This window comes from Sciurus vulgaris (assembly GCF_902686455.1).
Source record: "Sciurus vulgaris genome assembly, chromosome: 3".
Taxonomy (NCBI): Eukaryota; Metazoa; Chordata; class Mammalia; order Rodentia; family Sciuridae; genus Sciurus; species Sciurus vulgaris.
Window position 1 is genome coordinate 35,210,783 of NC_136463.1, and position 14,454 is coordinate 35,225,236.

Genomic DNA, 14,454 nt, shown 5'->3' on the forward strand with positions numbered 1-14,454 from the left:
GTCCCCCCACCCCCCATCTCTCTAAATAATTTTTATCTTCAAAGCATGACGCAGGTGTTAATTAACACGCAGGGCTCTCCTGGGAGGTAGACAAGTGGGAACACCATCCCTGTCGGTGAAGTCCAGGGAATAGACAGGTGTCAAAGCCTCAGGTAGGTAAGCCACAGAGGAGCAGAGTGAGCCTCAGGCCTTGGGGGCTGTCTCCCTAGACATTTACTGGGACTAACCTGCTCACTTAGTTATTTTGGGAGCCACCCACTTCCTCAGTGTCCTTGTTTCCCAATAGAACAAAAGAACTCAGGTTATGGGAGGAGAGATGTTTGATATTGTGGGATGAATAATGGGAAATCTGAAGATTGGGGGAAATTTTTGGTAAAATTCACTATCACCACGATTTTCAGATGAAGGAGTCTTTTAATGACATGGATTCACTCACTTGCTTTTGTTTTTTTAAAAAACGAACTGGGCATCTACTTTTGAGCAAGGTGTTGCAAAGGAAGTCACTGTTCCCAAAGGAGCTGGCCGGTCCTGCTGAATGGGAAGCTGGTCCTTTGTACCCTGTGCTCAATCCCTATGCAGAGGCTGGTATGGGGTTTGCTGCTCTGCAGGCTTCATATATTGGAGCACTCCTGGCATCTGGAAATGGAAGGGAAATCCACACAGGAGTGTTGGATATACTAAATCACTAGAGGGTGAATTCATCCAACCATTCATCTTGGTCTGCTCAGGAAATGGGACCCTCAGATATCCTTTCTCTGGAGCTGTAGGTAGCTCATCTTCAATCCTGGACTTTGCATGGGAACGATGATGCCAACTGGCTGGGTCACTGCTGAAAGTGCTGAGTTGGTACTGAACCTCCAACTGTAGCACAGCAACAGGTCTGGAGTGATTTCTTTCTTTTGCGTTGGGCACCTTGGGCCCAGTTCAAGACACAGTGAGGGGACTAGTTTTATCCTGTGTTAGCCTTTCTCTGGGTGGCACGTAAACTCTACTTGCTTTATAGGAAGATTTACTCTGTCAGCTAATGGTATTTTACTTGGTGCTGCAGGCTGCTGAGAACCAGCCCTTGACCTCTACTTGAGGGTCCTTCCTCTGAAGACGTCACCAGTGTGTGGAGCCTGCCCCACACCCACCCCCTGCCAAACCACGGCCTTTACCTGTGTCTTCCGGTGTTTCCCGTGCGACCCATCCTGTGGGAGTGCCTCGTGGGCTGGCCCAGAGCTCACCCCACGCTCAGCGGCGCCAATGGTGAAGATGACAAGATCCAAGACTTTCCAGGCATATCTGCCCTCCTGCCACCGGACCTATAGCTGCATTCACTGCAGGGCTCACTTGGCCAATCATGATGAACTCATTTCCAAGGTACATGTTTCCCGCAGGCCTTTCTTGCCTACCCCCGGGGGAGGGCACATCTGCTAAGGTTGCAGAGGTTTATAAGCTCCACAAAGACACTGGGATATTCCTACTCCATTTTTTTGTACCGGGAGGGCTGACCCACATGACTGCCTCACTTCCCTGAGAAATCACTCCAAGTCGCAGGGACAGAGTGGTGGTTTAATTTGTTATTTTGGAAATTAGATGTCATCCTTGTTGGAGGCTTTGGGGGCTGGCAGCTTGCAGGCCAGAAAAAGGATTGAAGCCTTATGCTCAGCTTGTTTGACTTAGTTGGCAGAACATGGTGAAGAGTGATTTCTGCCTGGAAAGTGAATTCTAAGAGAGGTGGGGAGAAGAGGATCTTGGGTTTTAAAGGGTTTTGTTGTTCTCACCGTTTTTGCAGTGCTGGGGATTGAACCCAGGGCCTCACTCATGCTAGATGAGGGCTCTGCCATCCATCTACATTGCCAACCCCTTTATAGTGGGGTTTATTGGCTAAGGTGAGAGAGCCCCTGATGAGCCCCAGGGGAAGTTGTGAGAAGTTGTGAGACCGTGGCATCACTAACATGAGTGGCCTTTGGGGGGAAACAAAAGTGTCCTGCTGAAGAGATGATCTACTGGCTTGAGGGTACCTTTTGGGCTTATGCATAGAGTGACATTTGATCATAATTACAAGAAAGAACAGAACCTTATTTTCCTTGAGGAGCCTTGGCAACTGCTTCTGAAGTTGGGACGAAATAAACCCAGCATTCCATTGTACAATTCAGGAACTGGACCCTTCAGGCAGCATTCTCATGGAGCTACCAGTCTCCTGGACCTCCATTCCCAGGGGAAGAAAAACAGGTTTTACTAGGCTGCTTGACAAAGAGAAAAAGATCGTGGGAGAATTCTCCCTTAAACTGCATCTTAGAACTTAGACTTCATGCCATTCAAATGAAAACAAACCAACCTTTATGCAGATCTAGACTAGGTTAAAAAAGAAAATTAGTGCTGGGCATGGTAGCTCTTGCCTGTAATCCCAGTGAGTCGGGAGGCTGAGGAAGGAGGATCCCAAGTTCAAAGCCAGTCTCAGTAACTTAGTGAGACTGTCTGAAAATTTAGAAGTGAAGCAGGCTGGAGATGTGGCTCAGTAATAGAATGCCCTGGGTTTAATTTCCAGTACCAAAAATAAAATTAGTGTTCCTGACCTATTTATAAGAACAGCTGGAAAAGGTGGCCTTGCTTTCTTTGCCTCTGGTTCACTAGCCTTGGCCAGGCAGGAATGAGGATTCCAGTCAACAGTTAGACCATTCCTGGCTAGCTGGCTGGTTTGAATAGGATGGGAAGAAGTCTGCCAGAATAACCAAGCCTGTGGTAGTGGAGGTTCTCAAATCAGGCCTAAGGACGGAGTTCCTTGTTCTCTATTCCCAAGTGTTTAGTTGTCATGAGCTTGATGCCTGGAGCCCTCAAAGACCTAGCTGGACTTTCACTCTGCCCCACTTTCCCTTCTTTGTGTTTCTGAGAATTATTCTCCTTTATTCTATTTATGTTTCAGCCAGCTTTTGGCCTTCCTTTTATATCAACAAATCATCTTTTCTCAGGTTCTCTTTGAATTTGGGGGGAACCCTTTGTCAGGAAGTTTGGATGTGGGAGGCTTTGTCAGTGAGAGAAGAGAGCAGCCAGTCCTCTGGGCATTGGAAGTGGACCTGTGAACTTCTAGGGGAATTTCGAAGTTGTTCTTTTTTGGGGAAGAATTTCCAAAGAGTTTGCCTACATCTGTTGGGAAGCCAAGGCATCATTTTAACACAAGGAAGAAGTGCTGTGTATGACATTGAGGTACCAGTACAGTGCTTTTTAAATACCTGCTATGTATTAAAAACTGCTACTTGACTCTTTATAAATGCTATCCCATTTAACCCTCATGAGAAGTCTTTAGTCATATTTTATACTGATGGAGAAACTGAGAGTCAAAAAGTTGTCCAGGATCTTGGATTGGATGTTTGGAGAGGACAGAGTTATTACTTGGCACAGGTGTTCAGGAGGTATTTCTGGAAGAGGTGATTATTTGAATTGAACCTTGTGAGATGGGTAAAGTTTAATATATAGCGATAGTAATGACCTTCAAAGTTCATGTCTTATCTATTTGACCTGGTATACAGGGCCTTTAATGATCTGACAGAATCTAGCTTCTGAGGTAGTTTGTAGCTGAATGGAAGTAAGCAACATTCTCTGAATGTGCAGGTAAGGGGTATTTCAGGCCCCTGGATCTCTGGCAAAAGCATCCCTCCCCCTTCCCCCCCCCCCCCCCCCCCCCCCCTCCCCCCGCTTCTCATGAGCTCTTTCTCACATCACTGGGCCGTGTCCTCTCAGCTGTAGTCTCCAGATCAGAACTTGACCTGTGGTAAGAGCTCAGCAAGTAATCCAATAAAAGGACGAATGGAGCTTGAGCATTGGGAGAAGACAAATAATGAGCAAAAAAGACTTCATTGGCCCTGTGTCCTCCATCCTGCCCCTTTTGGGGCAGAAAGGCTCATTCACAAGTCCAGGCCAAAGTCAGCAAAAGCTTTGGTTTCATTGGCTACAGCCATTGCACAGATGGGGTGCATTAGAGCTTGATGATTTAAAGAGTTGGTTGAAATGCCTGACTGGGGAAAGAGTGAGGGAACTGTGACTGGCGTTGCACAAAGATTCCTTTATTTCACTCCACAGCCACCCCCAGCATTAAATAATCTATAGATTCTTATGCAGGTCCACTTAATGGAAAGATCATTGCCCCAGCCCCCTCTTTGGAAAATAGGCCTTTCTTTTCTTTTCTTCTTCTTCTTCTTTTTTTTTTCCTCTCTTCCATTTAAGAAAGTTCAAGGAGTGAATGTCCCTCCTGTTCTCCCCTCTTGACTTAATCTCCTGTGTGGCTTCAGAATCTGCCTAGTGGGAGTTAGGAACTGGAAAACAGATAGCTGGAGCTGGTGCAGAAATGCAATTAAATGATACTTTGTGCTTGCAATAGGGCCTGTAGTCTGAAAGCTTGATGTTTATTTGGAAAAAGGAAGAAGAAGGAGAAAAAACCTAAAAAAAAAAAGCAGTGAGTCTGCCTTCATTATAGAGAGGAAGGCACAGAGGTCCAAAGAACCAATGCTGTTGAGTATGTGGCCGACTGACTGGAACCGTACAGACTTCAGGCTCTCCTAGGCCTAAGCCTATGTGGAAATGTGTAATTGTAAGGTTTTAAACAATTAGGATCTATGTTGCTTTGGTGGTAGAAAGAATCCTGCACTAGGCTTTCTCCCTTCCCAGCTTACTTTACTTTCCTGGAGGCCTAGTTACCTGCAGTCAACTGGTTATCCAACCTGAGCCTCAGTTTCTCATTCATGAAATGAATGAAATGATATTTGCTGTGTTCAATGTGGTCTTAGTCCATTAGAACTGCTGTGATGTACTGTGAGGTGAGTGGCTTAGGAACAACAAAAGTTTGTTTCTCACAGCTGGGGAGTCAGGGTGTTTGCAGAGTTTGTGGCTATTGAGGGCTCACTTTTGGGTTCACAAATGGCTGCGTCTCAGTGATCTTACAGTGTAAGGCGTGAGGAATTTCTCTCTGGCCTTTTTTTAAGGACGCTAATCCTACTTATGAGGGCTCTGCCCTCATGACCTAATAACATCCCAAAGATCCTATGTCCTAATACTGTCCTCTTGGGGGTTGGGATTTCAATATGAATTTGATGGGCCACAAACATCCAGACCATGGCACATGAATAGTAACTTAAACTTACTATGTGCTCACCATGTGCCACCCAGTCCTATGCAGACACAGACCTTACTGGGGAGGGGAGCAGTTTGCCTCCTTCGGTTGTTGTAAGGCTCAGATGAGATCATGGGTGTGTGGGTGGGTGGTTTGCAAATTACAAAGTTCTGTGCAAACATAAAGTAGTCTGATTGCTTCTCTTGTCCTTACTGTCCCAAAAAAGGAGAGTGGATGGGTAGGTTGAAGGGGATTGTTCCTGCCTAACAACAAGAAGATTTACATTAGCCAAGATAGTTTTGCTTCAGAACCTGGAACATAGGATTTGGATAGGAGAAAGGGATAATAGACAGCTGAGTGTGTCAGTCTGGGGATGGAACTCAGTGGTATTGCACTTGCCCAATGCACCAGGCCCTGGGTTCAATCTCCAGCACCTCAAAACAACAGCAAAAGCCAACTGTGTCTGTAGAATGGTAACATGGTCTACTCTGTATGAGGGTGGGGGAATAATTTTGAATTGATAGTAGAACTATCTAGAGAATGTGCTGAGGCGTCCAGCATCCTGCCATTTCTTTCTTAGGGGGTGTTGTGGTCAAAATGCTGGACTGTTTGCAAGCAGAGGTATTTTGAGTTGGCACGAGGAATTGCTCACACTGTTGTCTTTTTTTTAATGGGGCCAGTCCCAGTATAAAAATGTGCTTTGGTTATACAATAATAAGAGCTTCAATTGCACCAGTTAGTTGCTCTGAGTGAGAAAAATCTGAACGAGTGGTCACATCCTGGGACTTCACAAAGCTTTGTGTGAAAATGTCTCTCTCTCTTCCCTTGCCTCCCTCTGCCAACCTGCACAGTGGAGTAGGCCATTTGGGGATGGTGAATTGAGTTAGTCCATCACAGATCCACTTTGGGGACTTGTGACTTCAATCCAAGACATAGATTGCTTTTGTCCAGGTCTTTGGAGAAAGGCACTGTAGAGTAGGTGGCAGGACAGGAGGAAGGAAGAAATACTTACCCTCCAATACTGTTTTGTTATTGTTACGCCAGATTTTTAGGTCAGATGATCTTTCTGGGAACAAATACAAGCTTCCCAGAATTTTAGATCATGTAGTCCAGTTTCTTCTTCATGAGGAAACAGGCCACGGGCAACTCAGTGATCAGCCCGAGGTCACACAGCCTCAGAGCCAGGAAATCCTACTGCACACCCTTCAGCTGTGCTGTGTGAGGAGCTCTGACCTGACTTGCTTTTAAGATCTGGGCAATCCTACTGAAGTTGGGAACTTAGGAGGCAGGTTGTTTTTATTCCCTGTAGAGTTCCATTGGACTTACAGTGGTGGCATTTTGGTTTTCTCTTCCTGCCTAGAGATTAGATGCAGTGATGTTTTGAGAAGAGAGGCAGGGGGTCAGATATTCTGAAACCTCCTATTGATCTGGTAGCTGCCAAAAGGCCAGCTCTGCCCTCAGTTTCCCACCTTTCCCTGAGCCAGTGATTCCCCAAAAGATCTGTACACCCAGTACAACGGCTTAGAAGTAGCGGACACTGCTGGGCATGGTGATACATGCCTGTAATCCCAGTGACTGGGGAGGCTGAGGCCAGAGGATCACAAGTTCAAAGCCAGCCTCAGCAACTTAGTGAGACCCTGTCTCAATAAAAAATAAAAAGGGATGGGGATGTAGCTCAGTGCTTCAGAAGCACTCTGGGTTCAATCCCCCAGTATCCACCACCCCCATCTCCCCAAAAAAAGGTGCCACAGAGAGGTGATGGTGAGGAAGTATAGCGATGATCACCAACAGTTGACCCGTCAGGGCACTGCTTTCTTTCTAGTAATTCCTACTGCCTACCAATGTGCTTTAATGTACAACAGAACTGCTGTCTAAAATATTGATATCCTGAACACTTCATGTAAGGAATAAGCAAAGGAACAGAATTTCCAAAACTCCCCTCATTTTTTTTTTTTTTCTAGGTACATGGGAAATGTTTTTTGGGGCAGTGGGTTACATTAGTGTTAGCCACTGCTTGTCACATCTTATTGCATAAGTCATAAGGAATACGTACAATGTAAGATGTGGCTCTTAAAGGTAATTATCCCATGAGCCCATCTAACTTGGAAAGCACTGAACTCTAATTTTATTAATTGAGAGAGTAACTTTTATCCAATGGATATGTGATATGCTGAGTTTTATTAAAACTGTAGTTGAATAAAATTAATATTTCTATTTTAACAACAGGAAAAAAGTAGGAATGCATGTAAACTCATGTCTCTTATAAAAGTCAACATTTTGTTTCTAGAATAGTAGGACCCAGGCTCTAGCAGAGTAACAGATTCTCAGAAACAGAAGGTTGAGAACAGCTGTTCTGTATGACCCATTTAATAGTTGGTGCCTTTGCTGCTTTGCCGTTGAACAAACTGAGGGTCTTGTGCATGCTAGGCCTGCACTAGCATGTACCACTGAGCTACACACCCAACCCCGAATGGCAGTGTTTCTGAAGTGGCATTTCTGAGATTCAACAAAGAAAGAAGTAATGAATTATGAAAGAGTCTGACGTAACCCAATAAGTCTAGTTTCAAAACACATCTACCAATTTGGCTTTGTAAAGAGAATCATTTTTCCTATGCAGAATTACTTCTTTTCCTCAAGTATTTGACCTTTGAAATCCCTGTCTCCTGCTAATGAAGTGTCAGGACTTCCATATTCCTCCAAAACTGTTGACCACCCAGGGAGGTGTGATGGGGAACCAAGTTGCACAGAAAATCTCGAACCAGGGGATGTGGTTAGATTACAGTGTTTCTTGATAAGAAGAAACTCTGTAAATTGTAAAATACAGTATTTTATGGTATCCTCCTTCCACAGAGACAGAGATTTAACCAATTCAGGGTGAGATTAGCCATAAATGAGGCTGGTATAATTTGTATAGCATAGATGATCCATGGGGGACCCTTTCAGCCAGATCTCAGGGGGTGTGCAGGTGATGGCAGTGGGGAACTGTGCCTATTCTTGCTCTTTCATCTCACTTGCTTTATTCTGTCTTTGCACAAATACTAAATATATGTTAGTATTCTCTCTTTGTGTATATAGTACTGTGCTAGATATTAGGAATGAGGGAGTCTCAGTCTGGGGTCTGTGGATTGACTTCAAGTGAAATTTCAGTATAGTTCTATGTGCCTGTGTGTTTTTCTAAGAAAGGTTCTGTAGCTTTCATCAGGGTCTCAAAGTTGCTCCTGAAACAAACAGGAAACCAACTACACCTTAAGATCTGTCTGTCTGAAAAATGAGGTTTGGGGAATCCTTGGAAGAATCTGTGCCTGGAAGCATGAACCTGGAAATGAACGGGGAGGAAAAAGAGCAGCATGAACAAAGAGATGGACAGGAAGCCTGCAGGGAGCAGCCATTCTTTTGGGTTAGATATTGAGGAACTGTGTGAAAACAGATTGAAAGAGTAGGTTGAAGCCAGATTGTTAAAAGAATAAAAGTTCAGACTTCATCCTTTTGGCAGTTTGGTAGCCACCGAAGACTTTTGAACAAGTAATGACCAGCTAATGGTGAGTGTTGCTGTAATGTGGAAGATGATCTGCTGAAGAGACTAGAAATGGCGCAGCTTGAGTGTGTCCATTGCTGTGGTCTGAATGTGTTCCAGACACCTGGTGGTCATTCAGTAAATATTTGTTGACCACTACTTGGCAGACAAATCTAAGCACTTGGTGGTTTTTTTATTTTTATTTTTAAAAGTCTCTCTCATTTACAGGCATGAACAAGGGAATTGAATCCAGGAAGTCATACTCTTTCGATGGGAGGCAGACCTATCCCACAGTTGTGCTTGCTCACTGTGAAAATTAATGATCTGGGCACATGTAGGGTTGCTCACCAATTTATTATCAAGGGAGCAGCTGGGGACCAAGTCTGGTGAATCATCTTTATGGTTTTTTTTTGCTGCAGACTGCAGGCAGCTGGAGCACGGATCTGCTCAAATGCGATCTGTTCTATGTGGTTACTTCAAATACCACAAGGAAATGTTGACTTGAGCGATGAGGCGTACCCTGAAAATTAACTCAGTGGTTTACAAATGCCTGTGAGGTTTTAATCATAAGACTGGTTTGTATATTAGCATTTGGGCACTTAGTAAGGACACAGGTGATGGCAAGCTTGTGTTCCTCAAAATTCAAAGAAACCTTTTTCAACAGGGTATGCACTCTGGGAACAAGAAGTAACTGCAGGCCTCTCCTACTGTGGTTTTGGTTGTGCACCAACACTCCTTTAGGCCTCTGGAATGATAAAGCCACACCATTGCTGGTTTGGCGGTTGTATTTTGGGGCCTGACCAGAATCCACTCTATTGCAGTGATGGTTCAGTTCTGTATTTCTTATACCTTAAAAACACCATGCCAGTAGGGTGCAGGGTGCATGCCTGTAATCTCAGCAACTTGAGACTGAGGCAGAAGGATTGCAAGTTCCAGGCCATCCTGGAACCTGAGAACCTGACTCAAAAAGGAAGGAAAAAAAAAAAAAAAAAAAAAAAAAGGCTGGGCTCAGAAAGGTGCCTGCTTATAATCCCAGCAGCTCGGGAGATTGAGGTAGGAGGATCACAAATTCAAAATCAGCCTCAGCAACTTAGTGAAGCCCTTAGCAACTTAGTGAGGCCCTGTCTCATATTAAAAAAATAAAAAAAGAACTGGGGATGTGGGTCAGTGGTAAAGTGCCTCTGGCTTCAATCCCTAGTACCGTAACAAAACCATCCCAGGCCGTAGGCTCTAGGTGCTGGAGATAAGAAGATGAAGCCAATGTGATTCTTATATTCAGAGCCAGTGATCCTAGGGGACATAGGAATGTAAGACTCACCACAGAGGGCAGAAGAATGTTATAGGTGAGGTTGTGTTTGGTACATAAAAATTCACAGGAGGGAAAAAACCCACATTTTTGCTATTAACTGCTGTTTCTTGAACATCTATTGTGTGCTAGGAACCCAAGAAGCCCCGTGGGCTCAAATCTAGATCTGTCCATGCCCTTTATACCACAGCTTGACTGTAACCTTGGGTACTCCTTTTGGCATCAGCTACTGTGGCTGGTAAATCCTTCCCTTTCTTCTGTTTTGCTGTTTTCCTTGCCTGTAGAATCATTTTCTACTTAATTCCCATCCATTCTCAAAGACCAATTCAGATGTTTTCTAGAAAATCTTCCTAGCCTATAGGATTCCCTCCCTCCTCTGAACATCTGTAGAATTCACTGCTTGATTGTTCTCTTGGCTGTTAATTAATGACTACCTTTTGGTATGGCCTGCGGTTACATGCACTTTTTATGTATAATTGTCTTGTTTCCTAACAAGATTCTAAATGTCCTGGAGTCAAGCTTTCTGAACTGTAGGTCTGGAGAACCTGGGTTTTCTGGTTCAGCTTCTCATTTTATAGATTAATAACCCCAGAAAGAAAAATGGAGGGCGTCTTGGTTTTACACATTGCCACCTCTGCCCCATCATGCTACTTTACTGCCTTGTACGTTGCTGGGTATTGAACCCAGACAGGATCTCGCTAAGTTGCTGAGGCTGGCCTTGATTTTATGCTCCTCCTGCCTCAGTCTCAATCAATGGGATTATAGGCATGTGCCATCATGCCCAGCAGTCAGTCTTTGTGATCTTGAAAGACTGTTCACCTCTCTGGTTCTCCTTTTCTCTCATCCATCCAAATGTATGTCATAGATTATACGCAAAAGTTTCTTCTACCTCTCTCATCTTCTGAGTCTAGTGGAATAGCCTAAGATGATACCAGGCAACATAATTTAGTGATTAGCAGTATTGTTGCTGAAAGCTTGGTCCTTGTCCCTGATGCCAGTCCAATAACAAGAACATGATTTTGAGAAAATAAGAAAAAGAAGTTTTATTGCTTTGCTAGTCCCAAAGCCTGTGATTCTGCCCATCAGCAGGAACAGGGGGCTTTTCTAGAGGTGATTCAGAGAAAATAAGATTTGAGAGGAGAGATCAGGGAGGAGAAGTTTAGGGAAAAGAAGATCAGTGGGGAGAAGGTCAGGGAAAAGGTTGGGAAAAAGAAAAACCATGTAAGTTTCAAAGCGACGGGGACATAGTCAAAGCATCCAGTGAACCCCTGTGTCAGTATAGCCTCTGAGCCAGACTTCCAGGACTTTTTCACTTGGCAAGTAACCTCTCTGTATCTTACTGGCAAAATGGACATACTATTAATATTAGATTCCTGAAAGGATTTTTGTGGGATTAAATGAGGTAATCAATGTAAAGTTCTTACCACATGTGACAAACTAAATGCTCAGTAAGTATTAGTAGCTCTCAGTTTATGAATGTTCACTAAGCAAAGTCAAATGGAAAGTGGGCCTGGCACCCTGGTATATTTGCACGTTTCCCTTCTTTTTTTGAGACTTTGTGCTCTTGCGCTTTAGCTATCCAGCTGTCATTGGTCTTCTGAGGCCTCTGTAATCATTGAGTCTCTTATTCCTTATAATTCCAAGGGGACCAGCAGGTCTCCGGAGGTAATTAAATAACATCAGCAGCACCTTCCACTGCTGCTCTCTGGGGCCCTTACCTGCAAACAGCAGTGAGCTATCTCTAGAATTTAAATGGAAAAATCTGCCTCTAGCCCTCTTTTAATCTGTCAGGTGGTCATTTTGCCTCTGACCTATGTGTCAACTGGTTACAAAAGCCTCAATCCACTGTGACAACAGCAGCCCAGGCAGCTGGAAGAGGGTTGTTAGTCTGGTGTTGGGAGTAGCTGAGCTTAGCTTGTCAGTTGTGCTTGTTCTCTGGGGCTTCAGGGTGGGGGTGGGCTGAGATCCATTTGAAAGGAACCATTTTCTTTATCTTTAAAAAAACAAAACCGAAGAAGAATCCCTGATATGTTTGTTCCCAAAGCCCTCAGCAAAGCTCCTGAGGGGAGGGTTTGACCTGGTGACCCAGAGTATTATCTCTGGGGTCAGGGCTGCCAAGCTCTCTGCTTCCCTGCCTCCCTGGCCTATGGCTGGTGGCTGGACAGTGACTCAGAGGAGGAGGGGGAGGAGAGGAAGAGATGAGGAGATGGCTCCGCCAGCTGCTACTAAAAACAACAGCAACATCTAATCAGTCCATAAACTCCCTCCCTCCCAGCCATGGTGATGTCAAGAGGCAGAGCAGGTGGTGCCACCCCCCCTTTGCTTTCCATGCCCCCCCAAACCCCTGTCAGTCATGGATCTTTGAAGGGGCAACTTATATTCATCAAAAGGAAAATCATCCATCTCTGGCGACCCAGGAGCTCTTTTTCTTCCCTGTTAGGGCTGGCCTCACCGTGGGCATTCACTGTAGTGTCACTTTCCCAGCAGATGGATAAGGGGACAGAAAAGCATTTCCTTGCCAAAATAGAAGAGCCCAGAGTGAAACCTCCTGCACTAAAGCTCTATCATTTGTTCCACATTTAGTGAACTCCTCTTAGCTGTTAGACATTGGGGATATAGTGACTGACAGATATAAGCCTTGTCCTCCCAGGCTTGTACCCAGTACACTTAGGTTACTGGAAAGCCCAGCATCTGAAGGAGCAGCTGGGGCCAGCAGAAATGGGGGTCTCCATCCTGAACCTGGCCTCCAGGATTATCTGGGGCAACTGGGAAGCTACCATTTCCATATTGCTTTCCATTCAGGTCACCTGCTTTTCATGAGATGGTCAGATGTATACAGCTATTTCCCTGACTGTCCCTGTCCTCCCCTGGAGTGTCAGCTGAAGTTGACCCAGCCTGGTAAAACCACCTGCTGCTCACTTATGTCTTTGACAACATCTGTATTCTCAGGGTGAGGCCTGTCAGTGCTGGGCGGTGGCTGCTTTGTACATTCTCTGGACCTTCTAAAAGCCCAGCTTCACCCAGAGCTGCCCTCTTCCCCTTAGATGCCAAATGTGCCACATGACAGGTAGGGCCCCCAGGAGGCCTTTGAAAGGGTTCATCTTAGACACGTTCACCCAGGAAATCTGAGGAGAGGAAGTGGGTGAAACCAGACTTCATGGAGCTCCTTCAAACTCCCAAGTCCCCATATTTCTTCATCCTTCCCTCAGCAGAAGAAAGAAAAGCAAAATATAACTGTGGGGGAGGAAAGCTCCTCCCTGTCTGTCTCCTTCTCTATAAAAACAACAGGCCGGTCTGCCCTGGGCACTGTGGGGGTAGGTGCTGGGTAAGTACAGGAGGAAGGAGGAAAGAGGATAAGATAAGGTCTGACACATCTAGGCCACCAGGCTGCTGCCAGCCACCTGTGTGACTGGTCACCTTGAAAACTGACAGGAGGGAGGATGGATTTTTTGTTGTTGTTGTTCAGGAATCAGACTGACTGACTTCTCATACCTTTGTTCATTTATTCAATAAACATTTATTGAGCACTGTTAGGTACCAGGGCATTTTAGTTCCCTGTGTGTCTCTGACAGGCAAAAATCTCCTCCTGGATCCCAGGCCTGTAACCAGTGCTAAAAAAAGAAATGACTTCATTCAAAAGCCAGTTGGTCTACTAGCTTCCAGAGAAGGGGCAGCCAGTCCCTTGGTAGGAGGGAGGGCCCATTTGGAGCCTTGATTCCCTATTATTTGCTCTAGATCTAATAGTTGGCAAAACTTTTTACAAAAAGGACAGGTAGTGAATCATTTTAGGCTTTTCTAGACATATAGTCTCAACTCCAAAACCCTGCAGCCATAGAGAACACATAAACAAATGAGCATGGCTTTGTTCCAGTAAAACTTTTATTTACAAAACTTTTATTTACAAAACACTGGCCCTGGGCTTATTTGCTGGGCTTACAAACCCTGTTAACTCCTGGGCTAGCTGGTTGAAATGCCTGTTGTGAAGTTTGTTGGAGAAATGGGCTTGTGTGATTTCAAGAGGAATCCTAAATCTCAAGGGTGGCTACGTTTGGTATGGATAGTGTAGGGGTTGAGGCACTCTGTTAATTGACACTGGTGTCAATTAGCTGCACAGAAAATTCCATTCCACAGTCCAGACTTCAGCCTCAGCCTTAGCACACACAGGTTCCCACAATAGGTTCAGGGTGACCAAGCCAGACAGTGCACATAGTTTCCTACAATCTCATCACTCTAGTGGAAAACAATGTGGGGCCCTGCTGATGAGAGTCAGTGGCACCATCTTCAAAGACCTGAGTAAAGAGGGGTCAAGCCACCTCTTTGCTCCAGGTCTGGCTTTGCCCTAAATTCTCAGTGCAGTGTTGGATGAGTTATTTAACCTCTGTGATCATATACTGAAGACTATTCGATGAGGCACTGAGGATATAGAGATGGATACAACAAAATTCTTGCCCTTAGGCAACTTATGATCCAGTGGGGAAGGCCAACAGGTAAATTATCCTGTAAATGTGGTGAAACACAGGCTTTAAAGTGGGTACTCATTCAGGA

At 44.9% G+C, this 14,454-nt stretch overlaps 1 protein-coding gene across 7 annotated transcripts in view; it reads left to right on the forward strand.

The window, feature by feature from the left end:
* The window catches only part of YPEL2 (yippee like 2), a 61,753-nt gene that overhangs the window by 22,218 nt on the left and 25,081 nt on the right, over positions 1-14,454 (forward strand). For all 7 annotated transcript variants that reach the window (XR_013762478.1, XR_013762479.1, XR_013762480.1 and 4 more), the window contains one exon: positions 1,049-1,362. Coding sequence is in view for 4 of the 7 variants with exons in the window: in XM_079131488.1 (XP_078987614.1) it covers positions 1,246-1,362 (117 nt within the window). In the remaining 3 variants the exon portion in view is untranslated. The remainder of the gene's footprint in view (positions 1-1,048; positions 1,363-14,454) is intronic.